Genomic DNA, 17,088 nt, shown 5'->3' with positions numbered 1-17,088 from the left:
ACGGTAGAGTAGTCTTTTAAGACTGCCAAGTTTAAATTATAAAACACAACCAGGACAGGAGTGTTTGCAATAGACCAAGAGGGTTACCTGCCATAATTGCAACCCACAGACAGGGAGAGAAGTTGTGAAGCAGACCTGCCCTGGAGCTTGCACAAGATACATCATCAGCTTTCAGCACCCATTACACTTCAGCATCCTTCCCTTTTGTGCAACTATAGATACTGGTATGACAGAGAACAGCCAGACTCTCTGGCACATTACAGTCCCCTCTGTTGCTGCTGTGGGTAGTTTTTTCCATCACAACGTACACAAAATGCCTCCTCTCCCCCACAAGTGGAGCTGTCAAATAAGACCTGCTGTTGCTTCGTCCACTGCTCATGTCCCTTACAGTATTTATTCAAGAATAAAGTTACCTGTAAAATTTCAAATTGTCCAAGTGTGTGACTTTCAAAATCTACTGGGTATTTTCTTTGTTGCCATTGGTACACATAACTTCCAATACTTCAGAAACCCAACATTTACAGAGAAAACCAGTTTTCCCCTCAGTATTATGATGTGTATACACAAATCTGCTGAAGCAGAGCAGAACATGTAACGATTCCCAGTGTGAGTTCACCAGGACACGGTCACCACCTTCCCTCACAAACCCTTGTCTTGCACTGGCTTTATTCAACACTGTACCACAACAATAACTCATTCTCCTTGAAAACTCTCAGGGGACTCTCCTTTTTGGTTCCTCCAGTTGAAAAATTATTTTCAACGATGGTGTACATGTGTCCCTGTGTCCTCCTCTATTAAATGTTGGTCATCCAATTCTTCCTACATTAGTCCTTCTCTGTACAGATGCTATCTCACAACCCTACATTATCTGAAAATTTCACCTAACTACTGCCTTGTGCTCTCATCACTAATAAAAATGTTAAATAAGGTTGATTCCCCAGGCACAACTTAAAGAACCAATTTCCCTTAACATCAGCAAAGGTCAGATTAACCATTATGCTGTGAAACATACTCAAACGCTATATTTGATTTGTACTAATTAAAACATTCACAGATATTTCAGTTGTGGTACACATCACTGGTAAAAGGATACTGTGACAATTTGAATAACAAAATTATTTACCACAGAATCATAGAACATCCTGAGTTGGGAGGAACTCATAAGAATCATCAAGTACAATTCCTGACTCCATACAGGACCACCCAGAAATCAGACCATATGTTTAAGGGCATTGTCCAGACATTTCTTGAACTCCAGCAGCTTGGGGCAGTGACTACTGCCCTGGGAAGTCTGCTCCATGCCCATCATCCTCTGGTGAAGAACTTATTCTAACACCCAATCTATAGTTCCATGCAGTTCTCTCAGGTCAAGTCGCTGTCACCAGAGAGCAGAGCTCAGCACTGCCCCTCTGCTCCCCTCATGGGGAGCTGCAGGCCACCACAAGGCTTCCCCTTAGGCAAAGGAGTATAAAATCTTGCCGTCTCCTAAAAATATTTTACTTGCTTGGTGGTTGCTTTTTGAGTTTGTTTGATTTTTTTTTTTTTTTTTTTTTCAAATAACAGTAAGAAGCACAAACCTACTGCCACTCAGTAGCTTTTAATTTGGAGGTATGAAAACAAGAAATAAAACATGAAAATCAAACGAAAGTCTAATTAAATGCAACCCAAGAAATGAAGGAATTATTCAAGTAAAGATTCCTTTTCAAGGGCAAGTCAGGAAAACACTCAATTATCCTGAGCCAACACAGAGCTGTTGTGCTGCTCCAGATGGGGCTCCACAGGAAACACTGAGTCCATATTTTTTATATTTTCACTCTGGATTCAGAAAGGAAATCACTTTCTAGAGACATTTGGGTGAGATTTTTGAGTGACATTTAAAATGCTGTAGTTAAGAAAGTCAAAATGAAGTCTGAAAGCTCTCATCAAATGGAGGGTATCACTGCATGCAAAACCAGCTAGCTTCAGTGTGTTTGATGAAGATCGGCTTTTTATAAAACAGGCCAATTTACTGCATATGTAAATGACACCTTACTCTTCCTTTGAAACAACCTATCATTCTGACCAGCTTCAGAAGCACCAGCAAACTATAAGTTCTAAGTACTATGCTTCACTGTATCCTATTTCAAGAGGATGCCGTCTTTCAGAAGAGATTCATAATCATATGGACTAATGAAAGAGCGAAGTAGAAAAAGTATATACAGAAAAATTTAAACAGCTCCCACCCTATGCTTTGATCGGGGACAATGGAATAGAACAGGATATTCAAATTCTGTCAGGCAAGGAAATAAAAGGATCTGTTTACATCTTCATTCCCTGGAAAACTGCTCCTCTTCAACATGGAATGCACCTTGGCCTCCCAGTCTGTTGAAAACAGCTGGAGCACAATAACTATGACTAGCAGCTTCTGAAGCCCAAGCTAATACATATTCTGTAACCCAGTGCCATGTAAATCAAGTGCCTGTTGTTTTGAGAGTCAGAGAATGACTTGGCAAGTTAATTTATTTGAGAAGATGGAAACTGTTATATCACAATCAATGAAACAATATTTGCAGTATTGCAAACAATTTTTGAAACATTTACTGTATTACAAAACCATATAAACTCTTGCTTTAATTTTTAGCATACTATTTTGCAGAGCTTCTTTCCTCTAAAACAACCTTAACTGAAATGGTGAAAAATTACATTCAGAATGAATTCTTTCCATGTCCTGATATAAGGTGTCTTTTTGCTAGTACCGGAGCATGAAGTCATAGAATCATATCATAGAATCACAGAATGGCCTGGTTTGAAAAGGACCACAATGATCATCTAGTTTCATCCCCTCTGCTATGTGCAGGATCACCAACCACCAGACCAGGCTACCCACAACCACATCCAGCCTGGTCTTGAATGCCTCCAGGGATGGGGCATCCACAACCTCCTTGGGCAACCTGTTTCAGTGCGTCACGACCCTGTGAGGGAAAAACTTCCTCCTAATATCTAACCTAAACCTCCCCTGTCTCAGTTTAAAACCATTCCCACTTGTCCTATCACTATCCACCCTCATAAACAGCCATGCCACCTCCTGTTTATATACTCCCTTCAAGTACTGGAAGTCCACAATGAGGTTTCTTCAGAGACTTCTTTCCAAGCAAAAGTCTGTTTCACTTGGCATGGAGATATGATAACTAAACAGTTCTCCTCACAGGTGTAAAATGTAAAATTAATATGGCTTTCTTCACCTGACAAGTGGATTTGCATGCAATTGACTATGAATAGTAAGACTAACAAAGCTCTCAGCATACTTTAAAATGAATCTGTACAATCTACTGTTAAATAGTATGTCAGACTGATGGAGCAAATCTGATGGTCACTATCTGCGATAGAATGTATAAACCAAAAATTTCCCCATCACAAAAAAAAAAAAAAGAAAGAAAGAAAAATTCATCAGATCATTTGCTTTTCCATCTAAGCTCAACTTCAATGGATACTGGTGTTTACTACCGCACTAAAATGATGCACAAATATGAGTCAATCTAAACTCTTCAATATTTAACAAGGTTGGCACTCTATAAACAGATGTTCACATGACGTGGAAATCCTGAAACTTCCTTAAGCCTACATAAGCATTTACTGGAGCCAAAAAGCAAAATACTGGATTGTTTTCTATGTATTACCAGCTTTCTGACAAGCAAGCCAACTTTGCACTTCAATGAAGTCAGACTGCAAATTTAGCATAGCGTGCAGCAGCTGAGCTGAGATTCATGGGAATGGGATCATCAACACAGCAATACATAGCACGGAACTGACAAACTTAGTCATCTTCTTACAGAACAAAGAGATAACAGTTGCAGTACATCTTTCCTATGATAAGACCAACCTAGAATCTGTAAAACAAGCAAGAACACTGTTTAAAGTCACATGCCAAGTCCTGGGGAGAAAGTAGCAATGATAAAAGCAAATGCCAGGACATCAGGTGACTTAATCCTTATGACTGCATTTAAGTGTGTAAACACCAACAACGCTGCAAGCAATACTGTCAGTACAGCATTCTACAGTTAGCTCCTTTAGATATCTCAGCAGCCTCTTCCTATAGTCTGTGCTCCACACAGAAGCTTTCAATCATTCTCTGAATTTTTAACTGTTTTGTAGTTTATATAATAGGCACATTCTAGTGCGATTAGAATCCAAAATAACGCAGTTCCTACTGGCCAGCCTAACAAAGATTCAGTATTATTCAATATTGAAATTCTCTTCATAAGGCTCTGACCACCAGAGGACACAGCCATCACACACCTGCTGATAAGCAGGCGTAGATTAACTTTAAGGCCATCTACCTGTAACATAATCCAGAGCTGCCATTCTAATCAGCCTCAGCATTCTTTGAAAAATTGCTCAACAGTTCCGCAGTTGGGTAGATGGCATTTCAGCAAGCCCATCCTACTACTTAATCTCCTCTCTTTTAGTTTGAAACCATTTCTCCTTGTGCTATCACAAAAGACCCTGCTAAAGAGTCTGCCCGCTTCCTTTTTATAGCTCCCCCTTAGATATAGAAAGGCCACAATCAAGTCACCTCACAGCCTTCTCTTCTCCAGGCTGAACAGCCCCAGCTCTCACAGGCTCCCCGCGCAGAGAGGCGGCATTCCATTCCTGGGATTATTTTGCAGCCCCCCTCTGAACACACTCAAGCAGGCTCCATCTCTCCTGTACTGAGCACTGCACATGTGGATGTGAGGTGGCACCACTGCAGAGCAAAGGGGCAGAATCACCTCCCTTACTCTGCTGGCCTCACTTATTTTGATGCAGCCCAGGATATGGTGGGCTCTCTGAGCTGCAAGGCCACATTGCTGGCTCACATCCAATTTCCTATCCATCAGTACCCTCAGATGCTTTTCAGCAGGCCTACGCTCTACCCTTACATCCCTCAGATTGTATTGGTAGTGAGGGCTGCCATGACCCAGGTGCAAGACCTTGCAAACCTCATGAGGGTCACCTGGGCCCACTGCTCAAGCTTGTCTAGGTCTCTCTGGATGGCATCCCAACTATCAGTATGTTGACAACACCATACAGCTTGTAAACACATCTGCAAACTTGCTGAGGATGCATTTGATCCCACTGTCAATGTCACTGATGAAGATATTAAAGAGAACTGGTCCCATAAGGGAGATCTGCACATAATTACTAAATTTCTTTGGGTAGATAAATCTTTTAAGCACCTAATCACCATTTGGGGCACTTACTCCCCTCAAGGTTAAAAACAAAAACAAGACCAACACCTGAATAGGGTACCAGAATCAAAGCAGTTTTAAAGTTCCACAGAAGAATTTTAGTTTTTTACTAGAACAGTCAAGCAGATAATGAAGAAATGTTACTTTCTTTAGGGAAATAAAAAGTGGAGAGTAAAGAAACATTTTTTTATGCCTCAATATTGATTTTGCAAGACTAATCTTAGTCTTTTATAACAGTATTATTGAGCCTTCTACATAACACATGTAAATTAATATATCAGAAAATCAGAGATGTGCTATATAAGGCATAGGTTTCCAAAACAGGGGGATTTCAGTTAATTCATAGAAAAATTCAAGCAAAAGTTGGAAGGCTTAAAGCAACCGAATCCTGGCATTATGTACTGTTTAGCTGCAATATGAAAGCTGTTTGTGTAGCAATTAAATAATATTTTCCTATTCAACTCCACCGCAGTGCTTTTTATCCTTTCCATTCCTTCCTAAAAAACCAGTCTGTTCTTCTGGGAGGACATTGCATACCCTGCCAAATTCACACCATTTGACATTTACTAGGGAAGTAGCATGTTGTCATCAGTGTAAATAATGCTGCTAATCCCAATTCCCACTGAGTCACCATATTGCTGTGCTGCTAGAAAATACACAACTTGGAAGAGAAATCTAGCATGTCTTACTATTATGTTGTAGAGCCAGTCAATCAAATTTTTACTGAAATAGTATTAGAGCTTTTGTTTTGCATTACAGAGCCCTGGAATATAATCAAGTAAAAGATCCACCTGCCACAAAACACAGTGTATTGCAGTTTGTACCTTTAGCAATGCAAAGAGCAGTGCAGACTATCTGAGGAGAACAAGTGAGAGGAGGTAAGCTGTAACAGCCAGTCCACCATACATGGTGCTGACTTCATGATCTCAATCAAATGGGGAGGGGAGAAAGGTAAGAAGAGCATTCCACATTGTATTGCTCATACCTAAAAGCACACAGTGTGAAAGAAAAATGAATTCAAAAGTTAGAGATACATAAACAAGAAAATTAGAAGTTGCTTTTTTTCCAAAAAATGGATGCCAAACCTATGCCAAATAAATCCATCCACCTGTTCTGTAGTTAAGAGACATATAAATATCCAATTTCATACAAATAGTCTTAGAGATTATATTTATGACAAAAATAAAAGAACTGAGAGTTACAGGGCAAAAAATGTACTAGGATAGGTTGCATGATAGTCAGTTGTGGAGGTGCTCTGTATAATGTCTATGAAAGGAAGAGCAGCTGATTAAGGATGAAAGAGATTCATTATTTTCTTTCAATTTTTTTGTGACCTTAAAGCTGTATTTGAATTTGCTTCAGTAGTCTGCTGAAAATGCCTTGAACAGTCCTTGCCTCCTAGACTTTCCCAAGCTTCTCAACATTTATTTCTTCTAATTCCAATTTTCCCAGAGTAAAAATGAAGTCAGCTAGAAATCTCACACATAGCTGTGAAAGTGAACAGCAATTCATTGTCACTGCGCTCACAAGTATTGAAAACTCATAGTAGAGGAGAAACAAAACTGAAAATTAAGTATAAATACTTTTAAGTAATTGTAAGCAGAAAATTTGAAGAGGCTTAAGTTCATAAGCATCATTTCATACTAGTCATCATGATCATGAGGAAAAACCATGAATTCCCCAAGATTTTGTATAGTAAGTGATATCAAACAATCTGAAAATCTTACTGCTGTCACCATACAGGTTTATTGTGATGGTGTTCTGAAACGGAACCACACGTTATCATTTTTTGTTTTTGTTTTGTATATTTGTACTACAAAAAGAAAAAAAGAAATAAGGTAGTTGCAATTAGATCAATACAAGACCTTACTGAATGCCTAAAACTTACAAGGAAAGTAACTTTTATTATTAAACAGAAACTTGAATTGTTCATTCTAATGATGAAACCATAAAGAGTGCCTTTTTTCAGGAGATCAGCAGAACGACAAACACTTCAATATTTTTAATTAAAAACTATAAGGCTTAATATTCTCTAGAATAATCATTTGAGAGATTGGCATTACCAAGCTATGCTTTGGTTTCCAAAATAAAATCTTATCCTAATGCCATATAAATTAGGTCTCCCAGTAACTAGACCAAACACCATCAAGTCATTGAGCATAAGATGCTAACAGCAGAGCATCTCTCTCATATTCCCTTACCCACAACTGTGGTAGCTCATTATGATCCTTACAGAAGATTAAAGAGTGATAAATTACCACATTTCCAAGGAAGGTTTGGAGAAGATAGCAATCCAGCAAGACTTCTTGCTTGGTCATAAACCTAGTGTTGGAATTAAACTTCTCCCTTTCGTGCATATCAGAAAAAATCATTCCCACTTTGAATACTGAAGTCTCATTCCACGACTTTGAATTCCAGCAGTTCTGTTCAATTAATCACCACCCAGCTATTTTTCTGGAATTCAGTGGAGTTTACATCACACTTTAGTTGGATCAGAATCTAGCCTCACACCTAATACTACATTGTGTACTTTAAGTAATTACTCTGCTCACATGGCAGAATACAAGTGTCTCTGCTTCCAGTGTAAATTTATTCCACATTCAAATGTATTAAAGGTAAAGCAGCCAGGTTTTTGGAAAAAGACCAGAGTTTTTAATGTAACACTTCAATTTATACTCTTCAGAAATACATATCATGTAAAATGTTAAGAAAAATATTTACAATTTTTGACCTGCCATTTATGCCAGTGTCAGTACCCCAATTGAGATGTGGCTGTGGCTGCTCCTCAGATAATTTCTTCCGCATATAAAGAGATGGTGTTAACTGCACTTCTCCATTTGCTGGCAGAATGGAAGCTATTGTACATCCCGATCAAAAGTAACAAGAAAACTGAGAACATTGCTTATAATCTCAGGAGGTGCACACATCACACCAGTATGCCCAGTAAGGACAGGAGTGTGCATCCATGAGACAGTGAAGAACCTGACCCTCAAGTTCCTTTATTAAATGCTATTTGGCCAACGTAAGATGACATTTATAACATTTAAATGCCTTCAGAAAACAGGAAGTTTGGGAATTATAATCTCCTTGAAATCAACTCTGAAGAAATTATTCCATTCAAAAAGTTTGCTCAAGACTGACCTGTTTTTTTTTTTTTTCCAAGTTTCACACTCTTGAAACAAACAGCTGACTTTGAAGCTCATGCTAACAGTGTTTAGAAGCCTATTTTTGAAGAATATTTTTCAGTAACATTTTTCATCTCCAAAATTGGGTAGGTCTTTAAAAATAAACTTCATAGGAATACAGGGAAAAGGAAACAGTGCAGAAGCATAAAAATAGACTCAGGAGTCCAATAACAAACTATAAATCATTCATTTCCATCACACGCTGACTTGCAACATCATTTCTGCTTTTAGTAAAGAAAGGAGTTCAGAATGCTTTGGGACAGGTTAGCTCCTTCCAACCCTAAAGCAATTAAGCTTGGTCCCAAGACAATGAAATTCCAGGAGACAATGGTGTAAATCAGTTTTTCCTTGATCTCTAGTGATTGTGCTAACAACAGAATTTCTAGCACAGTAGTGGCAATATAGTACAGGCTCCTTAAAAAACAAAACAAAAAAAACCCCATCAAGCTGGCTTAAGAAATCAAATCCTATAATATAGCTATGGAGAAAAAATGTCTAGCATTTACCTTGAGAAATAATGCTTAGAAATGATACACTATAGGCTATCACTCTGCATTCTTTGTGTACCACAAATTTGCAGTGAAGCAGGGATTTTAACCTCTGGAAATCCAGCACTGATTAGACAGTATACATGGAGAAAAACTAGATTTATAAGACATAAGATTCAAGACTATCCTTTTAGACCTAGAACTGAAATATTAAGGAGAAAGACTGTATCACACATCACGTTGGAAAGCAACGTACCAGTCACATTAGCTTCTAAAGACTGTTCTGTGAAGCAGAATACACGGACAGAAATCATCACCTAGTTAATGAAGGCACTGCCTGATAGATAAGTCTAACATATCTGTGAGCTCATTCCCTACATTTCCCACAGAAAAGCAAACACAAATTTTAGCACGGGCATGACTAGAGAAAACACAATAACAGTGCAAACAATATTATTATCACTGCCATACAAACTCATAGTGTTCATATATAAAACTTCTAAATGCTAGATTGCTCCCTCGAGTGTTTTCAAGATCCCAAAATGTGTCAGCAGATTACCAAATCTACTTCAGGTATATTAATTTTGCAGTGGAATAGAACATTACACCTCAAGTTGCCTAGCTTTAAAGTTGGATGAATCTGTGTGGACTGTTGTTGCTGTAGATGGGTTTTGTTTGTTTTAAAACAGCTTACCCACAACATTTATGTAAATGGTTAAGTACAAGACCAACACACAAAAATTCTGACCATGAATCACAAGTAGTATTTTAAACCTGTGCTATTACAAACTGAGAAGACTTTTTCTTTTGGATTTAATTACATTTTATAAATAAATCCAGTATCATCTTTTATAGTGCAATTTATTTTTCTACAGACTCAAGTAAAACCTGACTATCTCCTAAACAAATACTTATTAACACTACTCAGAGTGCCTGATATTATATAAAACAGTATGCTGTATTGTCAAGATTAGCCAGATAAACTAACGACTCTAATACCTCTATGCACAAGAAGAACCACTTGCTGCTATAAGCATATTTTTTCTTATTCCTGTCTCTTGCTAGCAGCACACAGAGTGACATGTAATAAACTCTTCAGGAACACATCTATTCTTTTAAGTTGAACTGGGAGTAGCAGAACAACATAGCCAGAAGATTGAAAACTCTAATGATTTATGATAGGAGAGCAATGAAGAAAAATGGAAGTGGGTGGACAGCAACTGAGGTTTGACATCAAATGGACTGAGTGGGAAAGCAAAAAGAGCAAATGAATAAGGAAAGAAACAAATGAGATGTGGAAAGACACAGAAGACAAAATTGTCAAGAGTTCATCTAAAACAGTAGTTCTTAAATCATGACTCAGTAAAAGGAAATTAGAAAACCAGTCTGACAGGAAGAGTGAATTATGATGCTGCTGTCAGTGTCATACATCTTGAGTGACGTTGTCAGGAGAGCCAGTCATAACAGAGTTACTGGCCTACCATATGGTGAGTGCAAGTGTGGAATGACTTTGTTAGCTATGTGTCTGAAGAATAGGAGAAGGAATGCAGCTGCTAGCAAGGAAAGGGGAACCAAAACAGGGAGGGAAGGAGAATCATTGGTGACTCAACTGGAAGCAAGATCATACCCTTGTTAACTGGTCCACACAACTGAGGTAACTACCACATAAGTCTCAAAACCTCGAGCACTATGAAAGCTGAAAAGCATTCTGTTAAGGGCCCCAAAATCTTTTCAGAAACTGAGGTGAGTTCCTGTGCAGATATATAGGTAACATAAAAATGACATCCATGGTGCACACAAATGTTTTATCCAGTGTTCTTTAAAAACTTCCTGAAATTATAACTGAATAAGAAAGAAAATTCTACACAGGCAACATGTGCAGTGAAAGGAGAACAGCAATGGTTGGGGAAATTCTCTGAAGTATAATTGCAATGTTTTAGCATATTTTAATTCATTAAAAAAAAATAATCATAGAAGATAACATGTTCTCTATATAACCTGTAATATCTGGTCTGTATTATCAGTCCAAGCAGAATCAACACATAAAGGAAATGAAACTTTCCTAAAGATATCCATTCTAACCGACCCTCACTAAAACACAACAAAACATAGAAGAGATGGCAGGTATGGACAGGCATAACCTCCTCCTCCAATCTCTAATACTGCACGTGAAAAATCAAGTAAAGTTTTACAGGATTTTTTCATTGAATATGTCATAGCATTAGTCTTGCATAATACTAACTTATACTTCATGCAGGAGAGAAACTTGTCTGCCAGACACTTATAACAACTCTGCATCCAGATTCTGAAGAATAAGCTGAACGCTTTTTTCTGATTGCCCTGTAGAGGGAACTGCATGGCCCCAGAGTAGCTGTCCCCAAGGAAATGCAAAACAGGCTCTTCTGTTTCACAGTTCTGAGCAGGAGACACAAGTCTGGTGAGTTGGGCCAGGATGCAGGAGACCAGCTGAGACTAATGTCAAGAACTTTATTCACTGCCTCCTCTACAGGGAATAGGAAGATGCTGGAATGGCAGGGGAAGATTTTGGGGCTGAAAGGAAAAAAGTTAAAGGCCTGTTTTGTTGAGAAAGGCTACAAAAAGAAAAATGGAAAATATTTGTGTAAACTGAAAACGTACCGTGTGCTTCTCTTCTATATTTTTTTCTCTTTGTATTGGAGCAACTGGAAATTCAAGGAGGGATTTTACCGTCTTCCTTTTGGCTCTTTCCATTTGAATATTAGTAAAATAGTTGACAGCAGCAAACTCGATAAGAGCAGAAAACACAAAGGCAAAGCAGACCGCAATGAACCAGTCCATGGCAGTAGCATATGATACTTTTGGCAGTGAGTGTCTTGCACTGATGCTCAGTGTCGTCATTGTCAACACTGTGGTTATTCCTTCAAAGAAACAAAACAAAAGCACTGCTGAATGCAAGTAAATCAGACAGAGAATATGAAAGTAGACAAACAGCTTCAAACAAAGAGTTTCATATCACCTATGAGTGATTTAAATCTCTATCTCTGATTGTAAAGCCAACTATTATGAATGAAAAAGCAGTTACACTGAAAAAAGTTATAACAAAAGTTACTCCAGTGAATGTGACACTCAATCTTGACATCAAATGGAAGAAAATAAATCTCCTACTCAGTTAAATATATGTATATATATTACCAGAAATCAAAGTAATAATACTAGAGATTTTCACATTTAAGTCAACACAGGAAATACAGTATAACATAACTACCTTTTTTCCAGCACTGCAAAATAATGCACTGTGAAATACTACTGCTATTACTAGTCTATTACTGCTCTACTACTGCAGGATTCAGATGTTGCCATCAGACAGTGCACCCTGTGTTTGCTTGATAAGACAATCTTAAGAACCTCTGAGATCCTACACTCAGCAATCCACTCTTCATAAAAATGAACACAGGAAAGAACTGACAGTCAGAGTAAAAACAACTCATTGCTCTGTTAGATTAAGAAAATGGAGGAAAGCCTTTCTATGCATCTTATGAATACTGCATTAGATTTAAGTCCCAGCAATCACCATGTACTAATGAGCAGAGTTGTACACACACAACAGGTAACCAGTTTTTAAGAGAGCCATGCCTTCACTAGATCACTTACAGCTCACGTGCAGAAATGGTAAAAGTCTTCAATACATATTTTTTATGCCAAATTTTGTAGAATTTCCTACAACAAATAATTTTCTAAATGTTTGAATGTAATTAAGCTGATTATCAGGTGTATGTTTTGCTCACTGGACTGCAAGAACAGCATGATTTTTCCTTTAATGGTTTTGGAAAGCTACCTATTACTCTGATCACGCTCATAAACCAGATGCCACTAAAACATGGCAAATATTTTGGTGCTAAGGAAAACTCAAATATTATGTTAACAACTCTGTTAATTAGTAAGTCATAACCTTATCTTTTAAATCCTTCTGCTACTAGTCGACCAGTTAAATTTAATTAGGATTTCATCTTCTGAAAGAATAACTTCAATTAAAGTATACATGCACGAACACTGAGCAAAATATGACCACTTCATTGTGACACTTCAAGTGCAAACACTAGCTATGAAAAACAAAAAATGATTTTTTTTTCCTCTCATCCAAACTATTCTAAGACTAGTTAAAACATGAAGTATCCCACGTCTCCCACATAAAAACTACCATGTACAGGGTGAACACTGCTCAAGTGCTACCACAATGATCTCAAGGAAGATTGACAACAAGTGCATGTATCTTCACTTTTATGAAAACAACATTGTACTCACACAAGATTAAACGTATGTATGGAAAGAATTCAAAGTAATTGATAGTCTGTCTTCAAACAGGACCTTCACACACCCTGTTTCCTAAATAGGCATATCTCATTTGGGTAACTTACCGAGAAAAAACCTTCAACTAGACATTGTCATACAGAAAATAGGACAAAATTAAGCCAGTCTCTCATATTAGAGCTTTTTGTTGCTGTTGCTAGCTTAATTTTTAAAGACAAAGAAGCAGTGTCTAGTTCATAAAAGCTCAAATAGCATTTCAGAGAAAACTCAGCAGGATAAAAAACACAAAATCTTCCTCAGTGGGAAGGTGTTGAAAAACACGCCACTAAAAATATTTAATTCTGAGAAAGAATTATGGGAAGTTACTTTACCCTGAAAGAGACACATCCCTGCTTACCCTATCCTTCCTGATTCTACTCTTGCAGTCTTCAAGCAAATAGGTTCTCTGAATTATGTTTTAAAAAGACATTTACTTAATAGATTTAAGAATAGGATGAAATGACTCAAATGACAAATGAATGGAGCAGAGGGCAGGCTGTGACAGTATTACACTGTCTATTACCCCAATCTTCCTCAGTTTTTTCCTATTAAAACATTCCTCTGAGAGACTTGCAAGTTGCCACTGTAGCTGTTCCTAGATATGTGCCAAGGGAAGGAAATTAAGTTCTGGTAAAAACCTGTGTGTACATGTATATATACATACACACACAAACACACAAGATTTTACCAGAACTTAATTTCCTGCCCTTGTGTTTATATGCATATACACACGTATATGCACATATATACATATGAACTGTAACTATCCAGAGCAAAATACTTGCAAGCTTCTGATCAGAATTATGCATAATTGTGAAAAAAATATACTAAGACTATTTTACTATTAAAAAAAAACTTGATTAGAAAAGAAAATTTTCTCTTTCTCACTTTGAGAAACACTAGTCTTCCTCAACCATCAGATTCACATGCCTATAGCTCTTACTGGGGTAAGTTAGTAAGATTTATTAAACTTTTAAAAGTTTCAGCAGCAGAGCAAGAAGTCTTTATAAAAGCTATAAACCACTACTTCACATGCAATTGCATAAATATGCCTGGCTAATATGCAATAGACCAGTGCAATGTCCTCACATCTTCCAACTCATCCATGCCTTCTCTGGCTTATTTGCAGCACTGCTACCCAGCTTTTCTGGACTATGGTGGTCTCAAGATTCACAAAAGAACCTGAAGGATATGTGCTGCTGTTCCATGCATACTTTATCAGACCACTCAGCACTCACATGCTAAAACTGGAAGAAAAGTGTGTCATATGGCTGTAGTTAAGTCAAATGACTGAACACGGATTCATTACTAGAATTTAGTTGCATGCCCAATCCCTCCCCATTTTATTTTACTTTGTTTTTAATATGGACATAAGAAAGTAAAAGGTCACACTTATTTGTGAAAAAGTGTCCTGGAAGACAACTCCCAGCAAGATACTCTTATTTCAGGGATACGTAAATAAAGCACTCACCAGCAAGATAAACTGTTCAGACATCATACAACGGGTTTGTAAGCAAGAGATTATGCATGTGTTCTATTCAAGTGGCATACTAGAGCTACATAAAAAGACAGATGTTCTCTGAATGCTATCTCCCAGCCACACAACTTGTTAAACATTCAGAATATATAGCCAAACCAAATTATGTCTTTTTCCATGTGAAAAGCATTCATAGAGCATCATGTTCAAAATCTTTTCCATAGTAACAGACATCTTGACAGGCAGAAACTCCCTAGATTGTTCCTTGCATGTCCTTTCTGTGTTATCTTTGCCAAGTTCTCTCCAGCCATGCATTGTCCAATGGAAAGTCTTTTGTTTAGCTTCTTCTGACTGTTTCTCTGGAAAGTCAGTATCACAGCAGATATTCTGGCTTCATTTTTACATCTTGTCTGCAACATTTCTATATTCTCTTAAAATTACTTTTAGGGTCCCTTTTGTCGCTTGACAGAAAACTTTATAAAAGTACCTATAGCCATATTGTATGACATTTCTTTTCAAAGCATATTAGAAACTAAATGCAACTTAATAGATGTCCAAACTTTATTATTATTTGTTCCCAGCTTCTTATACGGATATACTGACACATATTTCTTCTATTGCTGCATAATTTGTGCATTTTCATTACCACATTTTGTTTATAAATACAGATTCTACTTTTCCAGTTTATGGCTATACTTAAGAAGTACCATTATTCAGCATTACTGGAAAGACATGTGAAACAACATTCCTGTTTGCCGGATATATTTTCTTATAACTAATGATTAATCTTGTCTGATTTGTGATACTAAACAGCATTAAGACTTTACTTACATGTTTGGGTGAGCTATCACGTAGAAACATTAATTCTTGTCCCTCTTTCCAGCATCTAGCTATATCAAAGCTTTCTTGTAGAACATTTTCTTGATTAATCTAGCTTTCTACTAGAGTATATTGTAAAGTCAAGACATTTCTCTCTATGAAGACTGCTTTTAAAAATGTTTTTGTCTTATTCCTTTGTTAGGAACCATATTTCCATTTAATTCCTTTAATTACTTACACTTAATCTTCTGCTGGAGCTTTCAAAATTTTTATTTTCAGTGTTTACTGTACCATAACATTTAAACTGTATTTTGATTAATTCACTTTTAATATCTTGCAATCATTTTTCTTTATTAATTCATTTTCATAATGGCAACAGTAAATAGGAAAGAAGATCACTATACATGAAATTACATCTAAGCTTTACCCTCTGCAAGCTTCCACTGATGACATAGATATCTATATATCTACATTCACATGTTCCCAATCAAGTTATTTTAATAGGATTTCAAAAAGCATGCATTCAAGTACTGCACTGCTGCTCACTGAAGGATAAAACTGGTCTGTATACAGACTAAGGAATAAATCATTTCAGGCCAAGTCTTCTCATCCTGATACCCCAAGCACCTAAAATCCTCACCAGTGTACACTGACTTGCCACAGACAACCAGGTTATGCTTCTCGATAAATATTCCAAACTTCTTTTGAATCCAAGGTCTCACAAACTAATTTATTTATACACTGATAGTGACAATTCTTCTGAGTTTACCTTAAGTCCTTGCATCTGTGCCAATACAGAGGCAGTATACTTGTGACCTTGTGTCTAGTCTAGAGAAAATAGTTGAGAAAGCATGATAAAAAGTGAAAAACTGAAATAATTACCAAATACAGTTCTAGCTGGTACAGATTCCTTATTTATCCAAAATGAAACTTGAGAAAGGATGACGGTCATAATGCACGGGATATATGTCTGAATCATAAAATAACCCATTTTCCGTCTGAGGTGGAAGTAAACTGTCATAACAATATATTCACCTAAAAAAAAAAAAAAAAAAAAAGTATTTTTCTGACTACACATTTTTTTATGTCACAGATTAATTGTTCCAAACTATCAGCTAAGATTCTTTAAGATTCATACAACAACATATTTAACACATATAGAAAAGAAGACATTTTATGAGACAAGAACAAAGATAAGTTCTAAACAAAAAATGTTGGAAATAGAAGGTCCTTATAGTGTCATTCTTAAAATGCTATCTAAAATATTATAAATGTGTAGCTAAGTCTGGATCAGTTTTTGTAATGCAAGTATGATTTGAAAATTCCTTTAGCATCTGCTGAAGAGAATACTCTAGGTTTATATATTAGCACCACAATGATAATGGTACAAATGAAAAAGTCATTAACAATAATTAAAAACAGTGTAAGTTTAGATGAAGTATCATTACTCATATTAAACGAAACAATTACATTTTCAGCACAAACGGAGTAAACTATCTAAATAGTAGGAAGAATACAGGAAGAATTTTGTAGCCATAGTAGGGAAACCAGGTCATTCACCCATAATAATTGATCTGTGAGCAGGT

The 17,088-nt window shown here is 36.9% G+C and overlaps 1 protein-coding gene across 1 annotated transcript in view; it reads right to left on the bottom strand.

Moving 5' to 3' along the window:
• The window catches only part of GABRA4 (gamma-aminobutyric acid type A receptor subunit alpha4), a gene marked incomplete at both ends in the record, with an annotated part of 35,442 nt that overhangs the window by 2,913 nt on the left and 15,441 nt on the right, over positions 1-17,088 (bottom strand). Inside the window, 2 exons of the mRNA XM_079534991.1 lie at positions 11,518-11,777; positions 16,385-16,537. Of these exons, the coding sequence (XP_079391117.1) occupies positions 11,518-11,777; positions 16,385-16,537 (413 nt within the window). The remainder of the gene's footprint in view (positions 1-11,517; positions 11,778-16,384; positions 16,538-17,088) is intronic.

This window comes from Tetrao urogallus (assembly GCF_951394365.1).
Source record: "Tetrao urogallus genome assembly, chromosome: 4".
Classification (NCBI taxonomy): Eukaryota; Metazoa; Chordata; class Aves; order Galliformes; family Phasianidae; genus Tetrao; species Tetrao urogallus.
This window is presented reverse-complemented; position numbering and strand designations above follow the sequence as displayed.